This window comes from Anopheles moucheti, chromosome X (genome assembly GCF_943734755.1).
Source record: "Anopheles moucheti chromosome X, idAnoMoucSN_F20_07, whole genome shotgun sequence".
In the NCBI taxonomy this organism is placed as follows: Eukaryota; Metazoa; Arthropoda; class Insecta; order Diptera; family Culicidae; genus Anopheles; species Anopheles moucheti.
This window is the reverse complement of record NC_069142.1, coordinates 12,440,070-12,462,617: the sequence shown is the minus strand read 5'-3', so window position 1 is coordinate 12,462,617 and position 22,548 is coordinate 12,440,070. Positions and strand designations below refer to the sequence as shown.

The 22,548-nt window shown below is 46.6% G+C and overlaps 3 protein-coding genes across 3 annotated transcripts; all 3 read left to right on the top strand.

The window, feature by feature from the left end:
• The first annotated feature begins 1,879 nt into the window (after positions 1 to 1,879).
• Positions 1,880 to 7,314, top strand: LOC128306315 (protein stoned-A). The gene is made up of 4 exons (XM_053043778.1): positions 1,880 to 1,902; positions 2,626 to 2,765; positions 4,731 to 5,866; positions 5,945 to 7,314. Exons 3-4 carry the CDS (start codon positions 4,759 to 4,761, stop codon positions 7,312 to 7,314), a joined length of 2,478 nt encoding a protein of 825 aa, XP_052899738.1. The 5' UTR covers positions 1,880 to 1,902; positions 2,626 to 2,765; positions 4,731 to 4,758.
• On the top strand, positions 7,211 to 12,517 carry LOC128306314 (protein stoned-B). Its single transcript, XM_053043776.1, has 6 exons — positions 7,211 to 9,531; positions 9,604 to 9,832; positions 9,902 to 10,660; positions 10,730 to 11,150; positions 11,213 to 11,605; positions 11,684 to 12,517. Exons 1-6 carry the CDS (start codon positions 7,345 to 7,347, stop codon positions 11,823 to 11,825), a joined length of 4,131 nt encoding a protein of 1,376 aa, XP_052899736.1. The 5' UTR covers positions 7,211 to 7,344; the 3' UTR covers positions 11,826 to 12,517.
• An 8,582-nt stretch (positions 12,518 to 21,099) lies between these two features.
• LOC128307165 (uncharacterized) lies at positions 21,100 to 22,026 on the top strand. Its single transcript, XM_053044901.1, has 3 exons — positions 21,100 to 21,258; positions 21,349 to 21,495; positions 21,576 to 22,026. The coding sequence occupies exons 1-3, from the start codon at positions 21,192 to 21,194 to the stop codon at positions 21,803 to 21,805; spliced, it is 444 nt and encodes a 147-aa protein (XP_052900861.1). The 5' UTR covers positions 21,100 to 21,191; the 3' UTR covers positions 21,806 to 22,026.
• Positions 22,027 to 22,548: the final 522 nt, after the last annotated feature.

Below are 22,548 nucleotides of genomic sequence, written 5' to 3'. Positions count from 1 at the left end.
ATTCATTTTGTTACTTCAATCATCCTTTCATTGCTTGAAGTTGTAACAATTTACTCTCCTTAGCATTTTACACTAGTTAACATGTAGAAACAATGTGGATGGTGGATTTATCGTATAAGATTTTCTAGACATTCGATCTAGGGCTTGATTCATTCAGTATCATATAGAAAGAATTCGCTGGTTGAATATTTGTACCGTTTGTTATAAACGTTTCTAGCTATCATTAAACCTGTGTGGAATATTCCTTTTGCGCGTGATGGTTTAAACATCCTTTCTAATGCTTTGTCTGTTTATTTAGCCTCATGCAGTACCAGAAACTGAGGCATATTAACAGCTTTTTTTTGCATCCTTTCTAATTTCATTCAATGTAAGATATATTTGAATCTAAGAATCACTCAAAATGGTTATGGATTGCAATGGATTATGGCCTGATGTATGAATTAAACTTAACTACCTAAAATCATTCTTCAAAGCCTGTTTGTTATAATTGGAACACGTTGTAGTTTCTAATAACAAGACGTTCTTGGTGTAACAATGTCACGTGTTCAGCGCAGGCGTGCTCAGTATCATACGTGTACGAACATAGTAAACGAATAAATTTAGATCACTGTGATACTATTGTTGCCCCGTACTTAACACTATTGATCAGTTTCGTTTTCATCTCGTTGGTGTGAGCGTTCATAAAAATCAAAATAAATATTTCAATTGATGAACTACTGCTAAGTAAAACATATAGGTACAAATTAATTGTAAAACAAAAAAAGAAACTAAAGAAGTAGGTTACACGCTGATAAGCAAGGAAGTGACTGATAAACATTTATTAAGAATTCAAAGAGTCGTGAAAATAAAAAAAAAACAATAACTTTATAAGAATTAGTATTACGCATGTCGTCGTAATTGTTAAAAACCAAATTTAATATATCGATTTGAAGTATAGTAAATGAGAAACTTTCGACAGGAAGATGTGAACAATGTGCATTCAAGAAGTGACTAAATCAGTGTCAACTCTCCACGTGTGATTTGCAGTTTTGTTCGTGTGAGCATATATTTTACAGCCTTTACATCATTAATTTTTGTTTTACTTTTTAGAGCAGTTCACAAATCACTGGAAGCACAAACTCGGCGTAACGAACACCAACTACTATGTCATCTGTGCGGAATAGATCTATGAACCTTGTGTGTTATCCACAAGGCAAAGGAGGTCAGCTACGATGGGCTACAGGTACATCGAGGACGAAGAGATGTCGTGCGTGCGTGCGTGCGTCCGTTTGGATGTAGGTGTGTGTGCCCGCGCATACGGTGTTGTTGCAGCACGGCTCGAGAATGGGTGGTGGAAAAAAAATGCACGTTATGCAATCCGCTGGCTTACGAGCGACACTGGAAGGATAGTCTGGAAGGCGAGTCTATATTGCGCCGACGCACGAAACCCTTCCAGCAGAAACAGAACGTGAATGGACAAATCGATAAGAAGGGTGGTAATGTAAGAGATATTATTTTTTTTTTTCAAATCGCTTGTTCATCTTTACTTTTAGGAATTTCTCAACAACCAATACTTTCAGGATAACATTTTAAGCTTATTGTGAAACTATATCTGGATGATGGACAAATAAAATTGTGCCTAGTGTCGTCGGTTTTCCGGTAGCGTGACGGTGGAAAGTCGATAGATTGTCGTTTCGACGTCATCAGCACATCGTGATCGGTGCAAGAGCAATTGCACGAACACTGACACTAGCCCAATGCGCATGTGCCGGGAAAAATTCGGAAAGTTCGTTCCACCACGCACGGACCGCAGCTCCGCACAAACTCACTGGAAAACGAGGCTGATGGTCAAGCGTGCTCGAACTGATGCCATCAGTCAGTACTCACCAGAAAGGCTTCCCGATAGCGTGTCCGTGCAGTAAGGTGATTTTCTCAGCCAGTGCTAACACAACATACACACATCCCACAGCCATAGGGAAATAGGGAAAGGGTGAACGTACAGGCGAATTTGTCCCCGCTCTCCTACATCTGCAAGGATATTGGGAAATAATAGTCCGAGTGTATCAGTGTGGGAATAATTGTTCAGCGCAAGGGGGGGAAAAAAGATAAGCATCCGATTAGTAAACGCGCCGTCAAACTGTCTTCAATCCACCTTTTGTTCGCCGAGTGAAGGAAAAATTCATCCTCCCACACGAACTCACACACACACACCCACATACAAACACACGTACACTCAGATGTGCGCGGGCGCGCACACATACACACACGCACACAGTAACAATATACGCGATGGAGGAAGGGTGAGAAAATGGGACGCCGAGTGCTGTCCACTTGGGTTCCCATCAGAACAGACACGGGGCAGGCTCGAACGTCAAGTGATGTTCTTTTGCCCCAGCACATTCAGCATAGGGGCGTGTGTGTTGCAGTATAACGTAGCAGCTGAGGAGGGTCCTGAACGAGATCAAGAACCTCTTCCGAGCTAGCTGGTCCGACTGACATAATCAGAAGCTAGCGGGGGAATAAAGGGAAAAAATAGAAACAATCGATAGTACGGATACACAGTTGGAGGACGCGAGTTGTTCTGTGCAAATTTTCTGGTGACTAATGCTGTACCGCAAATCGTTTTCCCTGAAATTTGATCTGCAGGTTATGAAGACGGTGTTGTGCGTGTTTGTGCGATAGGGGCGATCAGCTACACTGGACGTCGAGACCGCGGAGTGAAACACAACTTCAGTCAACACGCTTGCGACAAAGGCGCACCTATGCTTTACCGTTTAAGAGGAGACGTAAGTAGGAATCTTGATCAATTCGACAGGGATGGTGGGAACGTTTGTAACACATGAACATATTTGGAGCACTGGAGGGAAAACACCAAAATCAATGAGTAGTTTTCTATTCCAGCTAGAGTGGGAAAAATACTACCCTGTTGAAGATATCTCAATAAGGGTCACGAGACTTCATGACACTACACAATTAAGCTAGACCTGGATGGGGAGTTATCAACAAGCAAACGAAGCATAACGTCCTGGAGATAACTCCATCCTTCACATCAAATCTGCTTTAACACTCCACTGCAGGCATCATTAACGAGCTGCGTATCATTAAGCTGCTGTTCATCTGCAGTCATTTCCCATTCATCGCCACTGGCCGGAGGAGCGGTGTAAAAGCTTTACTCAGATTGAGGTTTGAATCCCCCCTAAAAAAAAAAAAAAAAATGTGTCAAACTTTCCGGTAAAATCGATAACTCCGCTTGTTGGAGCTATCGAACGTTGCTTACCGCTTGCAAATGATGCTCCTGTGGTGCGGGATTGGAACAAAAGCACTCGGTGTTGCGAATATTTCCACTGCGAGCGCAGAAGATGTGTACATCACGTGAGAATAGCTAGCGAGAACGGAGTGAGCAAGTGTTTGGAGCGTTTGCGCGAATTGCGATGGAAGGTGAAGTCTTTTACAAAAGGCGATTGGAAGGTCTGGTTGGTGCAATCGGCAAGATCCGCCAAACGAGAAGTGGGTTTCTGACCAATATCCGCACTTACTGCTGGAGGTGGTGACAGCCTATCAAACTTTTGCCGAGAACCAATCAACCGTACCCTGGTGGTGGATAACTCTCCCTCGTCTAATGTCCGGACATTACCAATTAGGGTGCATAATTGAAGAAGTGGAAAGATCTTTTGCAGGTTGGAGTTGCTTCTGGACATATGTCGGAATGTGGACCGGTGATGTTGTAGAAGGTTTCTAGTTCTTTCTAGGCGTTACAATAATGTTGCGAAGACCCAAGTGCCTAAGGTTCCGATTTTATTCATCGAGATTTTAATTGAGTCAAAGTGATTTTACGGCAAGCAAACAAGATTCGCTCTTTGATAAAGGTAGTACTATTTCGATCGAAAGCTTCAGAATTTTGTTCTTTCTTTTTGTAGATAGACACACACACACATTAGCACTCTCAGACGCATACCTTCAAACACCAGTACGGGTCCCATCGATAGACAAACAACATGTACGCACGCGTGTTCTTCCACATCTGCCACTCGGTTCTTGTTTGACGAAGAGGGGTTTTTTTATTATTTTTCTTTTGCATTGCTGGAAGCTCAGAATCTGCTTCTACCGTGCGCTTGAAGTCCTCTCGTTTACGAAAGTGCCTTGCAAAACGGTGGTGTAGTGTGTCCTTTGCATGAACAGAATTTCTCACTCGTTATTGGTTCGGCGTCATCACCTTTGCTGTTTGGTAGAAGAACAAAAAAAAAGAAAAAGGTTAGATCTTCTTGCAGGAGCATAAAATGACCCGGTGCAACCGACCGCGGAAGTGTTCTCAGATGTTGTGCACGGAAGGATAAGTTTGTTGTTTTTTTCTTTGTGAGTGCAATTTCATTCGGTTACGGTTTTGGGAGCGGAATGTATCCGCAAAAAAGAAAGGTATGCTGCATGCTGATGACGGCCCCACTATGTCCGGCAATATATGGGAGTTGTTACATCAGCATGGAGAGGAAAAAAGGATTCGTTGATTGGATAAAATACGAATGACCTTGAACCGGGAGCAGTCCCGAGGAAGTGTGCCAGCTTTTCGGTAGATTATGTAATGTTTTTCTATATGTCGGGAATGCACTCAAAGTGTTGGTGTCGGTAATGGCAACATCCGGTACCGGATTGAGAAGCCGATGGGAAAGTTCCGTTTGATGCAATGTAGAATTAGTTGTACACACCCCAACAATGGCATATGTCTAACCAACTCTGCCCTGTTTCTCACTTTTCAGACGCTTCGATGTCTCGGTAGTTTAGATAATGCTTAAGCTACCCAAAGGACTGAAGAAGAAAAAGAAAGGCAAAAAGTCCAAGAAAGATCAGGAACTCTTTACCGAGGAGGAGCTCGAGCAGTACCGCCGGGAGCACCAGAACCAGTCGGCGCTCAACTCGGCGGCACCATCGGACAGCGAGGACCAGCCGGGCGGTAGCGAAAAGTCCGAAAACGACGAGGAATGGTCGAAGTTTGCCGCACTGACCAGTGGCATTGATTCGGTGCTAAAGAAAACCCAGGGCGACCTAGACCGCATCAAGAGCACCTCGTTCTTCCAGAAGGTACCGACCAAGGTCGAGCAGGAGGCACGGGAGCGCGAGGAGCGCGAACGACGCGAGCAGGAGGAACGCGAACGGGCAGCAGAAGCGGCGAAGGTCCAGGAGGAGCAGCGGGCGGCTGAGGAGCTTATAAACGCGGTTGTTGAGCTTTCCGAATCGGAACCGAACTCGGAAGCCGAGGAAGATATCTTCGATACCGGGTACATCGATGCGATAGCAAGTGGTGAGCTACCGATCGCATACGTTCCCGAATCGCCCGTGCTCGAATCGTTCGAAGGCGAAGACCCGTTCGACACATCGTACGCAGAAAAGGTTATCAAGGGGCCGGAAGTTTCGAAGCGGGGCAAGAAGATCGTTAATATCGGATCGGCCGTTGAGGTACTTACGGGACGGGTTGAGAGTGTCGGTACCGGATCGACCAAGGGCAATCGACAGAGACGTGGCATACAGAATCTACTGCTCGCAAGCTTCGACGAGAGTGAGCAGCAGGGACGCAACGAGACCACCGAGCCACGGCTTGGTGGTGAAGGTAAGCCTGCGGAACAGCAGCAAGTAGAGGAACCGCAGGCGTTTAGTTTGTTGGATGATTCGGCCGATTTACCGGCGGACGTTCCAATCGATCTAAGCGTATCGCTGCATCTGACGCTTCAAAAGCAGCACCAAGAGCAACAGCAGGAAGAGGGTGAACTCCACCAAGAGGCAACCGGCGACATCGGTGCGGGAACAGAGCTCGATTTAGACGAGTTTGACGATCTCAAGAAACGTACACCTGTTATCGCTGGTGGTGACGACTTTGAGCTACTGATTGGAGATTCTGGTGAGTGTTGATTTTTCTGCGTGAATCTTCCATTCTTCATAACTCCATAACACATTCTTTTTGTTGTCCGTGTGACAGGTTCCAAGGAAAAGGTTCCAGCGAACGCCGACCTACCGGTAGTTGATCTAGACGAGTTTGAGGACGGTCCCGTAGACGACCCGTTCGATACCGGGTTTGTGGAGCGGATCCTACCTGCCACCGCCGTTGAGGACGACGAGTTTGATCCGCGTGCGGAAGAACCGGAAGTACCCGAGGACGACTTTGATTTTGATCCACGGGCTGCCGAACGGGAGGAGAAGCGTCCGAGCACACCGGATCTATTTTCCGTCGATCAAACCAACTCGTTGCAGGTCGCTCCAGAAGCGGCAGCGCTTACAAAGGATCTTCTGTCTGGCAGCAGTTCGGATCTAGCGGGTATCGCTCACGCACCACTCGAGTGTACGGCGGGAGGAGTACCAACAGCGTCGATCTCGTCGACAGCGGATCCATTCGACACCTCCGACGTTGAGTTTATTGTAGCGCCAGGCAAGACCGAGCTAAAGTTTCTCGAGGAGGAACTCCTCACGGATCGTGGCCCTGGTCTAAGCCATTCGCTAAGCGATCCTGATTTTGATCCGCGTGCCGAAGGCGAGGACGACCATCGTACGACGCAGGAAGAGCAGCGTACCGAGGAAGACTTCCAATCCCTTGCCCAGCGCAAATCATCTCTTAGTCTGCACATCGGCAACGGTGGTCCAGTAGGGGGTGGTGGTGCTAATCGCAGCAAGTCGGTAGTATTTGCCGTACCGACACCGGATCTGCTCAAGCTCGACGGTGAGCAGTCGATCGCGAAGAAACCCCTAACACCGTATTACAACCGTGAACCGTCGCTGTCGGACGTAGACGCTGATCCGTTCGACACGTCGTTTGTGCCGTCGGTGGCACCGACACAGCTTGAGCTCAGCTTGCTGGAGCAGGAACTAAACAGTGCATCGCTGCACCACAGCCTGTCCGATCCGGAGTTTGATCCGCGGGCCGACACCTCCACCGCGGCAGCCCCTTCCAGCACCCGTTCGGATCTGCTCGGCGTGAGTGAGGAGGAACATCTGCAGAAGGTGCTAACACCCGCACGTGGCGGTGCAGCAGTTGTTGAGGCGGATCCGTTCGACACATCCATCGCAGTAAACTTGCAGCCGGGCCGGGCCGAGCTGAAGTTGCTGGAGGACGAGCTCATACCGCCGGTTGCCAAGGACAGCAGTGTCGTGTCGGACATTTTGTCGGACGTTGCGCCGGAAGCTAGTTCCGTGTTTGTGAAGGTGCTAACACCGCAGGCCAGCAACAGTTCGATCGATCTGGGCGGTGGCATCGAACCGGAGGAGATCGATCCGTTCGATACGTCGTTCGTGCCGAGTTTGGGACCGGGACGGGCAGAAATTAAGCTGCTCGAAAGTGAGCTGATTGATCAGTAAGTGAGCGCACGCAGGACTACAAAACCAGCAATGGCGAACCCTTTCCTGATGGATGATGAGGCACTCGGGGGCAGCGATCCGACACCGAACCCGTTTCTGTTCGGGGACGATGGTCCGGTGGCCGACGAGTCGGACAATCCGTTTCTCGCACAGGGTGGCGGAAGCAACCCGTTTGCGGACTTTGGCGGTGGGGGCGATGAGGATATGCCGATGGCGGTCACTGCCGCAATGGATCTGTTCGGTGGCGGTGATCCAGTCGTCGTGACGTCCGGTGCGCAACTGTTTCTCGCTAGCGATCATGTCATGACGTCGACGGCGGCCGCCACCGGTGTTACGGGTGGGCTGCCGGACCAAACGGCGGGTGCACCGAACGGTGGCGTCAACGCGAACTTCTTCCACACCACAATCAACGAAGAGGATGATCTGATCATCCCGAAGCCAACGCACCTGCACTTGGGTTCGAACACCACGGCCGCGCTGATGGATCCGGACGGTGGAGCCGGCCTGTACGATGACGATGGTGCAAGACCGCACAAACCGGTACCGCCCCGTCCGATACCACCCTCGCACGCCACCCAGCAGCTGATCAGTTCGATCGCGGACCAGCTGGACCAGACCAGCACCAACCTGCTGCAGAAGATACCGGTTACGCGTACGCCCAGTCCGGTCTCTATGCGTGATCTCCACTCGCCCAGCCCTACGCCGGGTGATTACGGTGACCTGATGACGGGTAGTGCGGGAGATCCGGCCTCCACCCTCACCGGCGCCGGTGACAATCCATTTGCAGATGAACCACCAGCGCACGGTGGTGGTGGCACCATGGCGGCCGTGCAGAAACCACCCCGCCCGAGACCTCCACCACCACGACCGGCACCGCCGAAAAGTTCGCTGGCATCGTCACCAGTCAATCCGCAGCCGGTCACAACCGCGCAGGAGCCGGATTTGTTCGATCTGTTTGGTACGGGACCGGCCCCGAAACCGGCGGCTCCACCAAAGCCACCCGCACCGAAAACGAAGGAAGACATCCTGTCGCTATTCTCGCAGCCGGCACAACCGACTACGGCCGCCATGGCACCGAGACCCTCCCAGCCGGATCTGCTCAGTGACGATCTGGACGATCTGCTCGGTGGGATGTCGGCGGCAACCGGTGCCGGACCGGAAGCTGCGTTCGTGCCGAACTTGGCGGAAAATCTGGCTACCGTTGTGCAGCCTTTGGCGACCGTACCGACGGTGGTACAAGCTGCACCTGCCGCAGTACCACCACCAAAGCCTCCACCACCGGCAATCGTGCAACAGCAACAGCAGCAGCCACCACCACAGGAAGTACCAGTGCAGGAAGAGTTACTGCAGGAGGACTCCTCACTGCAAGAGGAACATTCCGCCCCGGAAAGCTTCGTGGAACCGTCGCCCGAGATCGTGCTGGAGGTGGCACCAGCATCGGATCCGAGTGATGCGATGCGTTCGGAGGTATCGTCCGAGTACAGTCCGACGGGTTCGAACATCACGTCCGGCAACATTCCCAGCTCTGTGTCGGGTAGTATCGTCAACCTGCCGACCGCACCGCACGGCGGTATGGAGATGGAGATGGATACGGCACCGGAAGACCCGGTGAGTGGTGGTGTACCAGCAATACCAACCGACACCGATGTTGATTATAATCATGTGGAGCAACATCAGCAGCAGCAGGCACTATTCGACGAGCCGGCTAGCACCGTGACGCAGTATTACGGCGAAACGTTACAGGATCAGTTGATAGGTGGCGGAACGAATGGCAGCACGACGGTGAATCCCTTCGCGATGGTAGACGACGACGAGCCGGTAACGGTGGCACCGGTTGACAGTGGGCTAGCCTACGCGAACGAGCTGTTCGGGGCGACCAACCTAGTGAACAACAACAACACGATGGTGACGCACCCACCGGAACCGGATGCGTTCGATTCGTTCGCGGCCAAGTTCGAGGGTAAGCAGAGTGGCGTTGGTGTCGGTGGGGTGGTGACGGGTGCGTCGGGACGTGCAGAGAACGTCTTCCTCGATGACGGTGATCTCGGTGGAGGCGGTCATGTCGCCGACCTGGACGCATTCGGTGGAGATGCCTGGGGCACTGGAGCACCCACGGGAGGCGGCGGTGGGTTCGACGATGCGAAGGGCGATGGGTTCGGTAACGATGATGGTTTCGATGATCCCTTCCTGAGCATGCAGGCACCACCAGCTCCGGAGGTGAGTATCGTTGGAGAGGGTGTTGAACGTCTGCCCCCGATTGCTAACCTCGAATTGTCTCGTCTCGAACAGGGCACACCGTTCGGTAGATCACATTCGCGCGATTCGGACGAAGGTCGAGAATTCAACGTGGTGATACGGCCGAAGGAGGGCGTGGAGACGCAATATTCGGCGCTAGCCCTAGCGCCACCACCCAAGAGCCCGCAGACGGCTTCCATTTACTCCGGTGACTCTTCACCGCGCGTGAACCCGTTCGAGCGTAGCGATGAAGGTGAACCGATCCCTGTTAGCCTGCCGGACAGTAAGTACACCCAAGTATATCTGCCAAGTTGCCACTATTGATCGGTTTCTTTTCTATTCACCACCGTAGAACCACAACTGGAGCGTACCGATTCGCAGGAAACACCTCCGACGCCACTGTTCGATGAGGATGTGTCGCAACCGTTGGAAGATTTCCCGCGCGTCATCTACCACGGCGATGGTTGGGAGATGCAGCTGCGCCAGCCAAACAAGAAGAAGATCACCGGCCAGCGGTTCTGGAAGAAGATCTTCATACGGTTGGTGTATCAGGGAGATAGCCCGGTGCTGCAGCTGCTGAATGCGGCCACCGATAAGGAACCGTTCCAGGAGTTGCCGCTGCAGGCGTGCTACTCCGTGTCGGAGATCGGTGCGCAGCAGTACGATAACTTTGGCAAGATCTTCACGGTCAAGCTGCAGTATGTGTTCTACAAGGAACGACCGGGTGTGCGGCCAGGCCAGGTGACCAAGGCGGAGCGGTTGACGAACAAGCTGAGCCAGTTTGCGGCGTACGCGATCCAGGGCGATTACCAGGGCGTGAAGGAGCTGGGAAGCGATCTGAAGAAGCTTGGACTGCCGGTAGAACATGCGCCCCAGATCTCGCAGCTGTTCAAGCTCGGCTCGATGAACTACGAGGATATGAAGCAGTTCTCCGTGGCCATCGAGGAGGCACTGTTCAAGATGAACGTGCACCGTGATCGTGCACTGACGTACAAGACTGAGGAGGTGCAGGTGACGGCGGTGGACGAGCTGTACGTCGAACAGGATGCAGAAGGGCACGTGCTGAAGCAGATCGCACGCGTCCGGTTGTTCTTCCTCGCCTTCCTCACGGGTAAGTGTGGAAACAGTGTTGGCGCAATTGTTTTGTTGTGAATTTAATGCTCACCCCGCTCGTTTTCAGGCATGCCCGACATTGAGCTCGGTGTGAACGATCTGTGGCGCCAGGGTAAGGAGGTGGTCGGTCGTCATGACATCATACCGGTGGTAACGGAGGAGTGGATCCGGCTGGAGGGCGTCGAGTTCCACACCTGTGTCCAGCAGGACGAGTACGAACGGAGCCGCACGATCAAGTTCAAGCCGCCAGACGCGTGCTACATTGAGCTGATGCGCTTCCGCATCCGACCGCCAAAGAATCGCGAGCTGCCCCTACAGCTGAAGGCCACCTGGTGCGTGACGGGCAACAAGGTGGAGCTGCGGGCGGACGTACTCGTGCCCGGGTTTGCATCTCGCAAACTTGGCCAGATACCGTGCGAAGACGTTTCGATACGCTTTCCCATTCCCGAGTGTTGGATCTATCTGTTTCGCGTAGAGAAACATTTTAGGTAGCTTGCTGGATGAGTTCTCCCACATCTTTCGATTTCCTAACGCTAACGAATTTTCGCAGATATGGTTCGGTAAAATCGGCCCATCGACGTACGGGCAAGATTAAGGGCATCGAGCGTATTCTGGGTACCGTCGATACGCTGCAGGAGTCACTGATTGAGGTAACGTCCGGGCAGGCGAAGTACGAACATCACCATCGTGCGATCGTGTGGCGGTGTCCACGACTGCCGAAGGAAGGTCAGGGTGCCTACACGACGCATCAGCTCGTCTGCCGGATGGCACTCACCAGCTTCGATCAGATCCCGGAGCAGCTCGCACCGTACGCGTACGTCGAGTTTACGATGCCGGCAACGCAGGCCTCCCACACGACGGTCCGCTCCGTAAGTGTACAGGATTCGGAAAGCGATGAGCCACCGGAAAAGTATGTGCGCTATCTCGCCCGCCATGAATATCGGTGAGTATGGACGAACAGGGCCTATTAATAGCAGCCTACTGATATACTATTTTTTGTTTTTAATTCGCATTGGTGCAGTGTTGGCATCGAACATACTACAGGGGAGTCGATGAATCCCTATCTTGCGGCGACCACCGTTACGAAGCAACCTATCCAGGAGGAACAACCGATGGCGACCACACCGATCGCACCGAGCGATTCGGATTCCGACTCGAACTAAAAACAGAAAACAAAAAGCAAAACTTAAAAGCTCTGACGTCAGTTCGGGACCGTCAGAAGGATGGAAGGGTAGTTACAGTATATTACCAAAATACTCACACAGGACACATAAACACACAGAAATCCCGTAAGGATTCTACCTACTCCTACGTATTGATACAAAAACACACCCATACACATGTGTGCGTAAGAATGCATACAATATAGAACCTTATAGCTGTTATTGAATTATATTAGTTGGACAATAAACGACACAGACATGAACTCGGGTAGGTCAAAGAGGGAGAGGCAGATAGGAAGATATACAGAGAGAGAGAGAGAGGCGTGACTGTTTCTCGCTAGTGTCGTAGCCAACCTAGTATGACGGGCTTAGCAAATTGAACGTACGCACTACTACCAATGGCGGAATGATAGCGTTTGACACTAACAATGTCCGTAGTTATCTAAAACGTATTGCAAAGCTTGCTCGATCGAATACTTATTGCGTTCAGTTTGGTTCGGCGTGGGTGCGTTAGGTGAAGTGTAACAGAGTTAGCAGCAACAATACCGTATACAACAGGGGTGTGCATGGGTGTGTATGAGGGTAGCGTATGTGAAAACTGTGTTGCAGCGTAAGATATTAATTAGGGCAGGTACTTAGGGACCGTAAGTCATACAATCGCACGCACGCCCACATACACATTCACGCACAGGTGGATTCAAGCGATGGTTCGAACGAGTAGTTTGCGGGACGTGCTAGAGTATTTACCAATAGTTTAGACAGCTTCACCCCTTTCAAAGCTAGGATCCTCCCAACGGCTAGGTGTAACGGCTGCTCTTATCTACTATTATGTTAGGTAATGCACACCTGCCCGGATAAGCCATCACCACTGTACATACATGTATGAGCGTCGGTTCGTTTTCGGTTTTCGGCGACCACGTACGCTTCCTTAGCCAGCCGTTTCATTCCAGTACACGTGCACGCGAGTACGTTGAAGCGCGCATTGGTGATGAGCATAGATATAACTTCAAGCTGCAGAGTATGAATATTACATTCCCTCCCTGTAGCCGTGCAGCCGTACAACCCTCTCGACCAAAACGGCACAGATCACAAAAAGGGGAATGAGTTGGTTGTCGGGCGTGTTTCAGGTTTTGAAACGCTTGTTGTTGAGTCCACAAGCAAGAGTGATAGCTACTAATGGGTTTTATGTTTTTTTCCGACTACTATCCGCCACCCTTTCCGGTGGCATACAAAGCTGTTAAGATGTAGTTTAGTTTGAGCCAGGTAGCTGGTTTGGTTCGGATACACGGACCAAATGCGGGCTTTTTACGACAGGACCTTCCGACCTCCCGTGCATGCCAGCAGCAATAGACGTTAGTTGTTACTAATTCCTCCGAACTGGTTTCAATCAGTTTAGTGCTTTCTAGGTTCGTATGGTAACATATCATTAGACATTCCAACCGCAGCCATCACCCATAATGGCAACTCCTCGTAAGTTCCTTATTTAATAATGTGAGCATAATGCTACCTAGCAAGATGAGTGATTTGATAAAGAAGCGGTTATTTGTTAAGTGTCAGTTTCATGTAATTTTAGTTTTTTTCTCCCGCCTCCAATCACAACATGCTAAGTCGTTGTTCTTACCATGTTTTGCGAATAGTAGAACCACACCGAATGCGCAGTAAAGTTGTAAGAACACACAAGGAGTGTTTGACCGTATGCTTTAACGCAAACCATTATATACTACGATTGAGTCGTTGTTTGTTAAATAAATGGCTATGTTATAATTTGGGACGTTGGGATGGATGCATCAACACCCAACCCACTCCCACCACCGAAATCCCCAGAATAAAAGGGCAAGTTATTGTTGGCATTAACAGGCATATTAGGGTGGCGTCTTTTGTGAGGAAAATGTGCTTGCAGAATGGAGTGACTATAATGGCATGAATATATGGTTCATTGAAAAAAAAAACACAAAAAATAACACTTACCTTGATTGAACAAACAAAAAAAAAAAAACAGTAGTAAATATAAACTAAATTGCAGCTAAAACATAGAAAAGCAAATGAAACAACGTACGTGTAATATGGTTGATTAATATAGAAATGCTATTGCTAGCCGGTAAAAGAAGATGAAAATATCGAAATATAGGCAGGGCAGATGAAGTATAAAGCGGAAAAAAATCGAACATCCTATAAATTATTTAAAAAAAGAGACAGTTGGCAAACCGTAATAATATAAAATAAGCAGAGTCAAACAGAAAACCCGAGAATAGCGAGACACGTTGAATAATATCGCGCAATGAAGATAGCTTGAAAACGGTAATCTTAACTGGGGGAGGAACAACAACAAACAAAAAGGGGAAAAGTCGACGAGATGCGAAAACAATATACATATATACATAGCTATATTATATATATATACATATATCTGAAAATGAGAAAAGAAACCAAAAGTAGATATATATGACGATATACATAGCATATTTGCGAGACACTACACACTGTTCGGGCGGATGTTTGGTGCGGAGTTGGACGAATGTGTTGATATCTGGAAACATGCCAACTTTGCACACACCCCCCTAGTCTGGTTGGGTTCGAGGATCTGTAACAGGTGGGCAGACATACAGAGAGAGCAGGTGTGCGAAATAGAATGAATATATTTCTTTTGCAGCTAGTAAAACTACTTCATGTAGCTCTATTCCACAAACACAAAACGAGACAGTTCAGTATTCCCCTGCACTGGTAGTATAGGCCGACATTGAGTTCGTTTCTTAACGTCGCCGTACCGTGCATTGTACCGACCGGAAAGTAATATTATTCACCTACACGAGCAGCAGCAACAAAACAGATATGATACCATTTATGCAATAGCACAGATACAGGCGGATCCATTACGTACGAATATGGGCGGAAATCCGCATAGCAACAGGTGGAAATATTCATATATACATATAGTCATCCCTTCGTGCAGACAGAAAGAAAGAGAAAGATAAAGAGAGGGAGAGAGAGAGAGTGAGAGAGAATTAGTAACAGATAAAAGAAAAAAAATACAAAAAAACACAATCCCAATCAATATAGTGTGAAACCTGTGACCCCCAGAGATATCGTTGTGAAAATTGGCATACCGCATACTATAAATGGGTACGGAAATAGACACCATTCTCCGCAATCTCGCATATATATACACACAAACACCCAGATTGTTTCAGTGCGCACGTGGTAGCATAGTGCGAAGGGACGAATGGACGGTTGATGGACGAGAAAGAAAATCAATAACTTAAATAAACTCAAAGTGTTATACAGACTATCCAACAGCGTGTGTGTAGATTTTTGGGTTGTACCGTTCGGGTTCGGGTGTATAGCTATCTTCCTAACCGGGTTGAACATCATGAATGCCTGAAATAATGTAGATCGTTGGCGCCTTTAAGTATCGATATCACTTACTTATCAAGCGCTACAACTGCTTCTTGGTCTTGGCCTGCTGCATGAATCCTGTCCTTCGTCTGACAATCCATTACCCATCATCATCTGACATCATCAATCCTTCTCAGACGGAGCTACCACAACAACGTCTGTCCATGTGGGCGACCTAAAAAGACCTAGCGGAATCGGTCGTCCGGTGTCATGGTCATGACATGACCAATCGTAAAGAGTTTTGGTGAATTCAGTACAGAGTTCATCTTATAGCGACTTCTTCGAGCAAAACCTTTCTTAGAGCTTTCCTTTCGAACGCAGCTAAGAGGATACTGTTTGTTAGTTTTACCTCGAAAAATTGCAATCCGAGGATATCCGCCGCCTGCTCAATCATTTGGCAAGCATTCGCTACGGAGGAGAAAAGTAAACCAATGATGTCAATGTCATCAGCGTAATTCAAGATCTGAATTGACTTACAGAAGATGGTACCCAGTGTCTTCACCTGAGAGCCTCAAACCTTTGGTGGTAGCAAAGGCACCATCCACCATGACCTGACCTGTTTCGTTGGTCATTGACATTCGAATTACTCTAGTAAGTTCGGTCAGGATTCTAAAAGAGCTCATTGCGTTCTACAGTTTTACTTACTTGGGAACTCAAGTGTTGTGTTACATGTTTTAATTTACATAGTTCTAGCACAAGGCATGCTTTCAACAATTTAATTTTTGTTTGCTGAGTTCGGTCGGGATTCTAAAAGAGCTCATTGCGTTCTACAGTTTTACTTACTTGGGAACTCATGTGTTGTGTTACATGTTTTAATTTACATAGTTCTAGCACAAGGCATGCTTTCAACAATTTAATTTTTGTTTGCTGAGTTCGGTCGGGATTCTAAAAGAGCTCATTGCGTTCTACAGTTTTACTTACTTGGGAACTCATGTGTTGTGTTACATGTTTTAATTTACATAGTTCTAGCACAAGGCATGCTTTCAACAATTTAATTTTTGTTTGCTGAGTTCGGTCGGGATTCTAAAAGAGCTCATTGCGTTCTACAGTTTTACTTACTTGGGAACTCAAGTGTTGTGTTACATGTTTTAATTTACATAGTTCTAGCACAAGGCATGCTTTCAACAATTTAATTTTTGTTTGCTGAAGCATATGTAAATATTAAAATACTGATTTTACGTCTGATAAATTCACGAAAATCAGCTTTAGAGACGAATACAGCAGGGAGGTCTAAGTCTCTATAATGCAAACAGACAGGTGCAAGCTACCACAAGCGACTCCGACCCACGGGTGCAGCGATTTCGGGTCGGAGTAGGTTCGTTAAGTCCAGTGGGTGCAACGATTCCGTAAGGTGTGTACGGGTAGTCTAAAAATAAGTGTAGCAAAAATGATATCAAATTGATAAAAAAAAACCTTTTCATTTCCTTGAATGCCGCAAAAACAAGCTTTAATCATTTTATTTTGTTCCGAGAAAAAAAAATCGATGTCTACAAAAATTTTTCGTTGATTCGTCAGCAATATACCGAACATAGAATATCCCGTTGGGAATCGCACTGTTTTGGCTCTGGATCCATAGGCTGGAGTGGAGTGGAGTAAAGGGTTTCATACAAAATCTTGCTACAACTACAACTTGCTTTAAATAAATTCTTATTTCACTTGTGGTAGTTCTTAGGATGTCTAAAGCATTTTAGAATTTTTCAGTTTTTGTTATAGGAGAGTTTTTGAAAAAAATCTGAGTTCAAGAGTTCCTACCCGGCTCAGGTTGAGAAATAAATCGTATGAGCCACCACTATGACCAATACTAACCATGAAGCTTGCTCCAACTTCCACATTGTCTACCAGGAAAGTTATCAGCCTGCAAGTAGCGAAAAAGTCAATAAAATAGTGCATCAGTCGGCAAACATTTTACTGGTGCCATTCGATCCGCAAGATCCCATCAAAGCTGAACTCCGTACGTAGCAGCCGACATGTAATGCCGGAGTGTATTGATAAGAAGGAAACACGAACGAAAGAATGGACGTATCTCGTACGTTTGGGAGTGCGGGCAGGAACAAGACATCACAGAAACCAACGATAAGCGCGTTTAGAACAGTAGCCAAGGAAAGCCGATAAACGAAAGAAGCTAACACATCGCACAGGATAATAAACCCTGCGCTGGCGCTGTGCACAAGCCGTAACTTTTATCGAATGCTAATTTCGGACAGACATAAATCACGATGAAATTCCATCATTCATGCAGACCAGCATACCAGCGTCAACATACCGGGCGTGCAAAGAATGTGGGCCGATGTTGTGGAAGTTTGCGAAAGAGTGATGGTGTGTGTATGTGTTTATGTGGTATGTCCAGCATCGAAAGATAGTTATTTGTACAGCTTCAGACATAGTGGCATATTTTGTACAGAGAGCACGAGGAAGAGAAGGTCAGCGGGAGGATAGTTGATTGAAGATGGTAGAAAGCGATTTGTCTAATGAATGTAGAAACAATGCATGCGAACGATTCGCGTCCTCGTTCGTTTACTATCGTCCAACAATAATGCTGTGCTATTATTGGGTCTGTGCAACACAAAAGGTTGGATGGAAGGAATAAAGGTGTGGGGGAAAATTACGCTGAAATTTTGCTTAGGATGACCAACCATCATAGAGGGGCTTTTTTCAGGGCAATACATCAGGTTTTATGATGAGTCCAAGCGAGCAATGCCTGAGAACAACGCAGCAAGCTCAGGAAAGTTTCAGCACTCGAGACTCGGCAGAACTTGGACAACTACACACGACTGACAAGACGGCAGACCCGACTCTTCTAGGACTAGCAGAGCCTATTTTGAAGAGTCGGGCAAACTGCAAATGCAGCACCTATTTCACCTATCTTAGTCGTGGGAAACACGTAAGTTTTAGGCGATATTGCATACGACACGGAGCGGGTTATTCTCGCAGGTTAGTTAACTCCCAAGATCGCTATGTTCTGCAACGTAGAGGGAGTCATCCTAACGGACAAGCGAGAGTTAATCGACAGGTAGAAATGCTACTTCGATGGACACCTTAACGGTGTGAATGCAGGAGATTTTAGACCAGGCGCGGAAAGCAGTAGACAGTCGACACGATAATAACGAGGTGTCTCCGCCATCCTTGGACGAAGCTATCAAGGGGACCAAGTAGCTGGCTGCGATGGACTAATGGCAGAACTATTCAAAGTGGGTCCACTCGATTGCCACAATTATGCTTTGGCTGATCGTAAAGATAAGGGTGCAGGAGTGTGTTGCGACAAGCAACAGCGTTGCTTAACACACTAATGCACAAACATAGTAAAACACACAAACAGGACTTATTTTAGCACACTTTATGTTCGATCGATTGACTCAATTTGACTATTTTAAAAAGGAGCTAAAAAATTACGTCCTCCATCGTCGGGTTAGATTTTTAGAGTGCCATTTCTTCTGGACGTTGATCCTCTCAATTCGGACTCGGCTCGGATCGATGTTCGGCTCGATCGGTTGCACAGCTCGATGTGGCGCCCTCTATCGCCAAACGGTCGAAACCAGCTGTCGCATTCGAATCGACCGTTGAATAATATTCAACAAGGAGTGTTGGGATTTGAGTGCGAAATGTACATCCGCCAGAGTGTGCTATACTTTAATCGGAACACGGAAAAGAGAAATACTGCATATATCGTGGGAAAATTCCGTTGAAAGAAAACTGTAGAAAGCTCGAAATTTGAGGCCAACCAAGAATGAACTTGTTGGATAACTATGTGAAAATTTTAGAAAAAAGCTACACAATCCAAGGAACTACCTGAAAATCTTAAGGAAAGTTGAGAAAAATTATCTACTACAAATCTCGTGGAACACAGCCGAAAATCCAATATTGTCGTCAGCGTGGATACTTCAGGTGTCGACTCCGAAGTTAACACCTGATTCGACACGGGAGAGGAATCCAATGGATGGATCCATTCCTGATTGCCCTTCACTAATATAATCTTCCGACATGATCGATAATTTCTCACGGTTCTCACATATGCCTTGCGCAAAACTATTGTGTCGTTAAGCTCCACATATACACCTTGACGCGATCAGTTGACACAAGGAGCCGCAGTGACAGCGGAAGTAGGCTTAAAAGCGCATTGTGCATGAGAGGTGTTAATTGTTAATTTATAGCTTTTGTGCAGCGATATATTCGAACTTTCTGAACTTTATGCAAGTGGAGTGAATAGTTTTACGAAACTCTAAACGAAGAGGCTTTGGAAAAAAATGTTCAAGAACGGTGGAATAAATAGATGTATGAACTGATGGAACCACTCGATCAGTTTGCTTCAAGTAGCTGCAGAGGAGATCAGTGTTTTTGTACAAAGAAGTGTGTGTGTGTATGTGTGTGTAAGCCAGTGTGCATCGGCTGTGTTCGTCGAGAGTGTAGTTAATTAAAGGTTTAATTTTCCGGCTTTCCGATTTCGATATCAGAAACATTCACAACGGAATGAGCATCGAGTCCTTCATCCTTTCGGCAATTTCCGTGTAAGTCGAATCCTGATGCAATTTCGTTAAAAAGATTACATTAAAAAAAGTTAAAAACATATGTTTTATGTGACATAAAAGGTATTTTCGACCAATTTTTCACCTTAATGTTTTGTGTGTCTTATGAAGCTCAATACAGCGTTACAACATAATGCTTAATGCTTATGAGAGTAAACAGGCAGGAGAAAATGTCATCTTTTATTCGACTCAAGAGGATATTATAAGCCGATTTTCGACTATGTCTCGCCGCCTCGATGATGCTTAATCATACATTGCTCAGGCGATGTGTATCCTTCCAATAAATGGTAGTAAAGGGAGCCTCAACAACAGTATTGAAACTGAGATGATGGTAATGATCACTATAATGATGGTAACGATAACAATGGGTTATCATTCGAACAACGAATAATATTGGGATTTTTTATAATATTTATTATTATTATTTATTATTAGAGTGAATGTGTATTAACTGGTTAGCATATTCTAGTTTGCACAAATTGCAAAAGTGTGATCAAAATTCCACAATAAAACGAATACGTCTGCGCCTGCAGAATTTTTCGGCTTGTGCAAGCCAAATAGTTTGCGCGAACTGTACACGCAACGATATACCTGTGTTAACTGGTTTGTACAAGTGATGTGATAATCGAATCTTTGTAGGGATCCTATTTGGGATTCGAATCCCGAATCCCAATCTAATCAAAATGTTGCGCGGAATACGACGAGCGATGGTGATGGGGGGACTGGTACATTGCCATTTTCAAGCCCCAAAAGTTCCTGACCACTCGGGTAGCCGGTTGCTTGGAATTGAGTTAAGCTTTAGCTTTAAACGTTTGGGCAACAAGTGACAAAAAAAGCAAATATAAACTTGATATTTTCTCTCTCAATGCCAGAAACCAATAAAAAATCGCTTAAATCATTCGGATGATTCGATCATATGCCACCGAAAACTAACGCTTCACCGTACAAGAATGTCGTCAGTCATATGATGGTTTTGCTTGGCGCCAGCGAAAAAAAAACACAACACCAGCGCCTTTCCCAACCAGTCACCATCGATCCATCAACGGATCCCAACAGGATCCCAAAAAACAAAACAACATGGTTTCTCACTCTGTCTAACAAATAATCAATCCTGCCATAGTGCGAAAGCAAAACAAAATCTCATTCGGATCCTCCAATCCCTATATAATTCCCCTCCTTTTAGAACCCGTCAAGTCAGGATCCGATCCGATAGAATCCTTGAATGGATCGGATTGGAAAAGCTTCCGAATCCCAATCTTCCCATCACTAGTTTGTACAAGTCAATTAGTTGAACAAATACGCATGCATGCGTAAACCTTGTTGTGATGTTATTTGACAGCTTGTGTCATGGTATAGTTCAACAGCATATGTCATCTTAAAAACTGGCCGCAACAGATTTACTTGGAAATCAAGCCATTAGTTGTATTGTTTGGTGAAAAATTTTTGTTAAGAAATGATCCCAAATCGCGAATATTGTATTACAATACACCAGACACCGGCGAAGATGGGCGAATATGTGAGTAAGTATCGTAAAGGTATAAAATTAACAAAAGCACAATGTGCACAATTAACAATGTGTATTGAGCCGTGGATTTCTCGTACTTTCACAGAACATGCAATATATACCATCCTTTGCCAACGGAATTACCATCCGCCCAATGGTTACGAATGTGGAGAGTTCGAAGGCATCTCGCTGCTGGTACCGTGCGATAACGATTTTAAAACCTACATTGGCAAAATCATCGCAGTGGTACAAGGTAAACTGTCTGCTCTTATATTTTGTTCGAATATAGCTCTTTTGTCGGTTTTTTAACTAATGTCAAGTGTTTTATTACAGATAGTATTGACAAGAATACCACTGAAGGTATAATCATGCACATATATTGGAATACCAGCCGCTTAGAGTCCTGGCGTATCAATTTTGATCTGAAGCACGATGAAGAAGAATCCGTATTGTCCGATTTTAAGGACATGATACAGAAAATAGTCGAAATGGCTAGCAACATTATTTTGCTTCCTTACGGTTGCGAAATGCAGATAAATTTCGAGGAATGTTACAAGGAATAGAATCGTCCAAGAAGAAAGGTGTTGGCCGAACGATCGAACTGATTCTTGTCAGCATAATACTGTTACGCCTTCAATATGCATTATACATTAAAACCAATAAGTTCTCTGAGACATGATTTGGTATGTGACAAATAATAAAAAAACTGTTCTGAAATGATATTAGATGTGTAATTTGTATTACGACTTACATTTAGTTCTACTGCATTAGTCGGTAACACATTAACACCTTCTTTCATTTCATAGATGCCAGCTTCCGTTAACGGTGGGGCTACTGCTGACGGCACTGAAGATGGAGCCGCTCGGCTGTCGCATTTCAACAACAACGTTGTGCTTATTCCATCCCTGGTGATATCACGATCCTGTGTCGACCAGGCGCAGGCTCTACTCATGATACTGACGCTATCCGGAAGTGTTGCTTCGTTCTGCGCCGTGATATAGAGGCAGTTGTAGCCGTAATACTTGTTTATGCGTACATTGGAAAGCTGTTTGATCGTGTTGTTATTCGGTATGTTCAATAAGTTGGGAATGTTCCTTAGGCTTCGATGCGTTTTGTCGTTGGTGAATGTACTTGTTCATATCACCAGCCGCTTTTATTGGCAAGCATTCTTATCAGCTAAACAATAACAAGGGAAATGCTACAAAAATGTACAACATATGTAACACTGCAACACATAACATGGTGCAGATAGCAGATGGCTGGTTGACTTACTTCGTAACTTGTGTAATTGTGTAATTTCCTAAGA

Excerpts from the sequence above, each read along its gene's own strand:
- LOC128306314 (XM_053043776.1), top strand. The coding sequence starts at position 7,345 with ATGGCGAACCCTTTCCTGATGGATGATGAGGCACTCGGGGGCAGCGAT. Across the intron at positions 9,833-9,901 it reads CCCTGTTAGCCTGCCGGACA|AACCACAACTGGAGCGTACC; the intron begins GTAAGTACACCC and ends TCACCACCGTAG. Across the intron at positions 11,151-11,212 it reads CGCGTAGAGAAACATTTTAG|ATATGGTTCGGTAAAATCGG; the intron begins GTAGCTTGCTGG and ends GAATTTTCGCAG.
- LOC128307165 (XM_053044901.1), top strand. The coding sequence starts at position 21,192 with ATGATCCCAAATCGCGAATATTGTATTACAATACACCAGACACCGGCG. Across the intron at positions 21,259-21,348 it reads GAAGATGGGCGAATATGTGA|AACATGCAATATATACCATC; the intron begins GTAAGTATCGTA and ends GTACTTTCACAG. Across the intron at positions 21,496-21,575 it reads AATCATCGCAGTGGTACAAG|ATAGTATTGACAAGAATACC; the intron begins GTAAACTGTCTG and ends GTTTTATTACAG.
- LOC128306315 (XM_053043778.1), top strand. The coding sequence starts at position 4,759 with ATGCTTAAGCTACCCAAAGGACTGAAGAAGAAAAAGAAAGGCAAAAAG. Across the intron at positions 5,867-5,944 it reads GCTACTGATTGGAGATTCTG|GTTCCAAGGAAAAGGTTCCA; the intron begins GTGAGTGTTGAT and ends TCCGTGTGACAG.